Consider the following 7057-nt stretch of genomic DNA (forward strand, 5'->3'; position numbering starts at 1 on the left):
CTTAACTAGGTCCTTTCTGATGTTGCTTGAGCTTATTCTCCTGCAGTTGATCTCGTTCCTGTTGGCTTAATATTAAGTCCCATGACAATACTAAGTTAATATTCATTTTTAGGCCTCATTTATAGCACCAGGAAAATATAGAAAAAACTTTACCTGTGCATTAGATGACCTAATTTCTTCTGTTCTTAGAAACACCATACCTTTTATAAATAATCACTTCATAGTCATTTTCACACCCTTGGCTTACTCTACACCAAAGAACATAGTTGAGTTTTTGGAAAGTACAGGATTTGCAAATTTGGTCTTTAGTACTCACACACATCTATAAACATTATAACTAATGAAGCAGGAAATTATTCATACATAAGATGAATGTTTATTGTGGAATAGTAGTATTTCAAATGTTGGTTTCTAAAGAAATAATTTGGTTTAATTTTTGGATTTTTCTGTACTGTAAGTTGATAATGGTTTCTTGAAGTTTATTTTATAAAGATGATTCATTTTACTGTTTTATGGTACCAGTAGGATTCTAATGTTAAATTGGTTTGTGGGGTTATATAAATGTTTACATTAGTATTTAAATAATGAAATATTAGACAATTTTTGCAGTCCAGGGGTAAATGTGTCTGCTGGTTTGATACCTAATACAGTTTCAAAAAAGAAGCAAATATGAATTCACTGTTTTATATCTTTTCTTCTTGGACAATCCCTTAGTGTCAGTACCAAATTTAAAAGGAGTTTCCTTGTGGATAGAGCAAGAGAAATCAGAGGTTCTCTTTTTCGGTGATCATAAAGACACAAAACAATTAATAGATATCCAAGAATGCATTCTAGTAAGATCTCTGAAGTATTGTGTCAGTGAAAGTTTACGTAATACTGACTGATGAAACTATCAGGATTTGCAGTGCAGTGAATGCTGAAACAGTCTTTACCAGCAATATAAGATTATCAGGATTTTGAATGTTAGAACATTATGTTAAACTGTGATTATAGTTTTAATGCTTTGTCTCTTTGAATTAAATTTGTAACCATAAAGATGTGAAGCATAATTGTTATGTATTTATTTACAGACTACAATTTCCGTCGCAGCTCAATAAATAGTCTTTCCCCTGTTAGTGCTACCCTCTCTTCTTGGCCTCCCAGCCTGCTTCCTTACACTTCAAGGCCTTATTCTTATCCAGGCTATCCCTTGTCACCAACAGTATCACTTGCTAATGGCAGCCATGTTGGACAGCGGCTATATATCTCCAATCAAGCCTCATTCTTCTGAAGAAAATATTATAAATAGGAGTATGAAAGTTTCCTTGTAAAACATGCAAATTAAAATACTGTTTTATTTTAGAATCGGGTTTGTACATTTGGTTTTAAAATGATAATTATATATTTATTTCAACACAGTAAATATCAGTCACAATTCAGAATAACCTACCATTGTAAAACTTTTAAAAATGCTAAGTTTAAAAAGTTACTTAGTGATTTCTCTTGATAAAGTTATAACAAACTGCTGTTCTTTTTAAACTTTTGGGATTTTAAATAACTTCTGATTCCTGAGTGGTCAGTAGAACCCAGAAGTTTTCATTGTAACTTTGCTAAATAGAGTTTCTCAAGTATTAAAGCACTTGCAGACAATGGTTACACTAGATTTGATTACCAAGGATCACTATCTGTATTAGCGATTAGAACAATTATATAAACAGAAGCATCTATTATGTAGAAAGAAATGAAGGGCAAAAAGATTAACATGCAGATTTTATGCAGTACTAAAGAAAAAGCAATCTACCATTGTGGTCCTTGAAAATAACTATAAATATTTTAGTTAATTGTTTGTTGTAGAAATACATTATAATTTTGCTGTTAATGTATTTAAGGTTTTTATAGTTATGCTCCATTTGTGTTTTTGATATTCACTGTATAGTTCTTTGAGTAATAAGTGTTACGGTTTTTAATGTTGAAATCATGTGTTAATTTTTGTACTTGAATTCAAATTCTTTGACATTAAATATACAATGCTTCTAACATGCACGTGTTTCACTTTTGTTTATTGGTATGCACAAAAAAATTAGCTCTCACAACCGCTTTGACCTTCTGAGAACAATTTCCCCTACTTGGTATACATAGGCTCAGTGTCTTCATTGGGACCAAAGCAAAGGATACTGCAGAAAGAAAATTAATAGTTTTGTGAAACATAACAAAAGTCCTTTTCAGGGGCCAATAGAAATACTATTTTCATGAACCCAGTGACGTTTCCTCCATTTTTTTATGAATAATTAATGAATCCAGGTTATTTGGACTGTTTAATAGTTTAGCAGTATACATCTGTAATCAGTTTCTAATGATGGTTTGCATAATTTGTAGGGACAAAAATCTTTCCTCTTAGAATACCAGACATTAACTTTGTTGATCAACTCATTGTATGGGGTATAGGGTTTTCATTAATAGAATATGAAATAGTTGCATATATTTCTTCTACTAAAGTTTTTTCCAGCAGAAGTTATTGGAGAGTAAACTAGTTTCTTTTTTCATAGAGTAATCATGGTTGTAGGTTTTTCCCTTTCATCACTTTAAGTATATCTTGCCACTCCCTTGTGGCCTGTAGAGTTTCTGTTGAAAGGTCAGTTTATAACCTTGTGGGGATTCCCTTGTATGTTATTTGTTGCTTTTCTCTTGCTTTTAATATTTTTTCTTTGTGTTTAATTTTTGTTAGTTTGATAAATACGTGTCTCTGCATGTTTCTCCTTGGGTTTATACTGTATGGGACTCTTTGAGCTTCCTGGACTTGATTGACTATTTTCTTTCCCATGTTAGGGGAAGTTTTCAACTATAATCTCTTCAAATATTTTCTCAGACACTTTCTTTTTTTCTTATCCTTCTGGGATGCCTATAATTCGAGTGTCAGTGTGCTTAATGTTGTCACAGAGGTCTCTGATATTGTCCTCCATTCTTCTCATTCTTTTTTCTTTATTCTGCTCTGAAGCAGTTATTTCCACCATTCTATCTTTCAGCTCTTATCCATTGTTCTGCCTCAGTTATTCTGCTATTGATTCCTTCTAGAGTATTTTTAATTTCAGTTATTGTGTTGTTCATTACTGTTTGTTTGCTCTTTAGTTCTTCTTGGTTCCTGTTAAACGTTTCTTGTATTTTCTCCATTCTATTTCTGAGATTTTGGATCATCTTTACTATCAATACTCTGAATTCTTTTTCAGGTGGTTTGCCTATTTCCTCTTCATTTATTTTGTCTTGTGTTTTTTATCTTGCTCCTTTACCTGCAAGATATTTCTCTGTCTTCTCATTTTGTCTAATTTACAGTATTTGAGGTCTCCTTTCCCTAGGTATTGGGGTCATAGTTCCTCTTGCTTCTGTTCTCTGCCCTCGGTGGTGAGGTTTGTCCAGTGGATTGCATAGGCTTCCTGATGGGAGAGACTGGTGCCTGCGTTCTGTTGGGTGGAGCTGAGTCTCCACTCTGCACTCCACTCCATCAGTCTCCACTCTGATGAGCAGGGCCATTTCAGGTGGTGTGTTTTGGGGTGTCTGTGAGCTTAGTATGACTTTATGTAGTCTGTGTGCTGATGGGTTGTTTTGTGTTCCTGTCTTGTTTGTCATTTGGTGTGAGGCGTCCAGCACTGGGAGTGGCTGGCAGTTGGGTGGAGTCAGGTCTTGGATTCAGGAAGAGGCCTTTGTGAGAGCTCTCAGTGATTAACCTTCCCTTGGGCCAGGAATTCTCTAGTGGTCTAGCATCTTGGACTCGGTGCTCCCACCCCAGAGCCTCAGGCTCGATTTCCTGTCAAGGAACCAAGACCCCAAGAGTTGTTCATCCCAGCAGTAAAGGGGATTAAAAAAAAAAAAGTCTAACAAAACCCCAGAAAAATGGTAAAATGTAAAATCAAACAAACAAAAACAGAAACAAGGAAACACACACAGAAGAAACAAAAACGGAACCAAATAAAACAAAAATCAAGAAAACAACCAGATAAAGAACCCCAGAACAAAATCAAACAATTAAAAAGAAAACTGACAGAAACACAAAACCGAAAAACAAAATCAAAGCAGAGTGCCAACTGAAGAATGAAGCAAAGAAACAAAACAAACCAACAAAAATGATTTAAAAAGAGAAAGAAAAAGAGGGGAAAGAAGACATAACAGAAAAGCAATGTAGAAAGAGAAATATAAAAAAATAAAATAGAAAATATATTAAAGAAAAATACAAGACAAAACCCCAGAGAAATGGTAAAAACAAAATCAAACAAACAGAAACAAGGAAACACACACACATGCAAAAGAAACAAAAACACAACAAAATAAAACAAAAAGCAAGAGAACAACAAGACAAATTGAAGAACTCAAAAATGATATCAAATAATTAGGATCAAAACTAACAAATATACAAAACCTAAAAACAAAACCAAAGCAGTGTGCCAACTGAAGAATAAAGCAAGGAAACAGAACAAACCAATAAAAACGATTTAAAAGAATAATAGTAAAATAAAATAAAAAGGGAAAAAACAGGACAACAGAAGAGCAAAGTAGAAATGGAAATATATATTAAAAAAAAGATATATTAAAGAAAAAGAAGAAAAAAATAAGGAAAAGAACACAACAACAGAAAAGCAAAGTAAAAATTGAAAGATAAAAAAATAAAAATAAAAAATTTGTTATAAAACACGAAGATCCCAAAAGACTAAAAAAAGACTAAAACAACTACAAACAAACGAAAGAAAAAAAAAAACAAGCCAGAACGAATGACAGAATGAATCAGAACATAATAAAATTAATAGTAATAATTATGTTTCCCTTGGGGTCTCAGTTGTAAGTGTCCTGGCACATGCTATGAGCCACAGCCCCCCTCCACCTCCCCAAGAGCCCCTCCTCTGCCTCTGGGCTGGTTTCTGGACCTGTTGTGGCCATTGTGGGGACCACTCAGACTCTGATCTGGCCCAATTCCTGCATGTGTTTGCCCCCAAAGTCCACAGCTGCCAGAGCTAGACTGTTTTCATTTGTGGGAACACAAATGAGTACATTGTCTACTCAGATATTCCATAGATGCAGGGTATTGTGAGGATTAAATCTGCAGCTTGTACAGCTTCTGGAAAGATTTTTGATCTCCTTCCTTAGTCGCCCCATCCCTGGGGTTCTGCTTGGTTTTATCCCCACCTCTGCATGTGGTCCACCCACAGGGGTCTGGTCCTGAGGCTGCCTTGGAGCTCTTGGGTCTGCCTCAGTGAGGACTGGGTGCAGAGGTGGTATGACTGCTTGGATTGCAGCAACCTTGCTGGCACCAAATGCGCAGGGAATCTGGCGGCCAGGGGTGCAAGAGATATGGCCTTAGTGAGGGCCTTTTCTGGTGCCTGACATATGGTGCGTGAGGGCCGGACCTGGGAGGGCGTTTTTTTAAATTGCCCTGCAGCCAGCGTGTGAGCGCCAGCCCTGAGGGGGCTTTTTTTTATTGCTCGTCAGCCAGCACACAAGAGCCTGCCCTGAGATGGCTTCTTGTATTGTCTGTCAGCAGGCACCGGCATGTGGAGAAAGAGAGGCTACAATAGTGGTTCCTCCCCCTGCATGTGACTCAGCAATAGTGCCCTGCTTCCACGGCTGTCTGGTCTTCCTCTGTAGGCATCCCCTGCTGCAGGTTTCCTCCCTCCCATCCCCTCAGTCCATCTTCCCACAGCCAACAGCAGTTCTTGCTCCGGGCCTGTTCTCCAATCTCCACACTACAACTCCCAGCCCCCTTGCACACCTGTGAACACACGTCCCAGTCTGGGGCATGTACAGCCGCAGTACGGACCGTCTGTGTATTTCTCACTCTGTCCCGTCTGCGATAGATCGGCCACTTAACCCTCTTCCGACAGCCTCAAATGCTTCCCTTCTGTCCCCAGAGAGGGTGTTTCCCCTTCAGAGAGGGGTTTTCCCCAAATTCGGGAATCTCTCCTCTGCTTCAGCTCCCCCACGCCAGGGTTCAGGTCCTGTCCTGCTTCCTCTCCTCCTTATCCCTTTTTTTTTTTTTTTGTCCTACCCAGTTATGCAGGGATGTTTATAGTCCTTTCTGGTGTCCAAGGTCTTCTGCTAGTTTTCAGCCAGTGTCCTGTGAGAATTGTTGCATCTATAGATGTACTCCTGATGCATCCGTGGAGAGAGATGACCTCCACGTCCTCCTACTCCTCCACCATCTTAACTCCTCTGACTTATTTATTTTATAGCTGGAATTTTGTATTCGTTTACCCCCTTTACCCATTTTGCCAACTCCCAGCCCCTTGGATTTGCACTCTGTACCTATGAGTTCAGATTTTTTGTTTTTTTCTCTTAGGTTGCACACATGAGATCATATGGTATTTGTCTTTCTCTGTTTAACTTACTTCACTTAGCATAATGCCCTCAATGTCCATCAATGTGGTCACAAATGGCAAATTTTCCTTTTTCATGGCTGAATAACTTTCCATCGTATATATATACCACATTTCTTGTCCATTCATCCATCATAGGACACTTAGGGTATTTTTCTGTCTTGGCTTTTTAAATAATGCTACAGTGAACATAGGGTGCAGATATCTTTTTCAGATAGTGATTTTATTTCCTTCAGATAAATACCCAGAAGTGGAATTGCTGGATCATATGGTAGTGCTATTTTTAATTTTTTGAGGAACCTCCATACTGTGTTGCATAGTGGCTGCATCAATCTACACTCCCACCAGCAATGCACAAGTGTTTCCTTTTCTCCACATCCTTACCAACATTTGTTATTTCTTGTCTTTTTGATAATAGCCATTTTAACAGGAATGAGGTGATACTTCATTGTGCTTTTCATTTGTGCTTCCCTGATGATTGGTTATATTAAACATCGTTTCATGTGCTTGTTGAAAATATGTATGTGTTCCTTGGGAAAAATGGCTATTTTGCCCATTTTTAATTGGATTGTTTCTTTGCAGTTGAGTTATGTGAGTTCTTTATATATTTTGGATATTAACCACTTATCAGATATATGATTTGCAAATATTTTCTCCCATTTTGTAGGTTGCTTTTTCAGTTTGTTGATGATTTCCTTTGCTGTGCAGATGCTTTTTAGTTT

General features: G+C 37.3%; 1 protein-coding gene across 1 annotated transcript in view; it reads left to right on the top strand.

Annotated features, from left to right (window-relative positions):
• Positions 1 to 1270, top strand: part of RBM46 (RNA binding motif protein 46) — a 48408-nt gene extending 47138 nt beyond the window's left edge. Inside the window, exon 5 of the mRNA XM_060011655.1 lies at positions 1071 to 1270. Coding sequence (XP_059867638.1) covers positions 1071 to 1270 — 200 coding nt within the window. The remainder of the gene's footprint in view (positions 1 to 1070) is intronic.
• Positions 1271 to 7057: the final 5787 nt, after the last annotated feature.

This window comes from Delphinus delphis, chromosome 5 (assembly GCF_949987515.2).
Source record: "Delphinus delphis chromosome 5, mDelDel1.2, whole genome shotgun sequence".
Taxonomy (NCBI): Eukaryota; Metazoa; Chordata; class Mammalia; order Artiodactyla; family Delphinidae; genus Delphinus; species Delphinus delphis.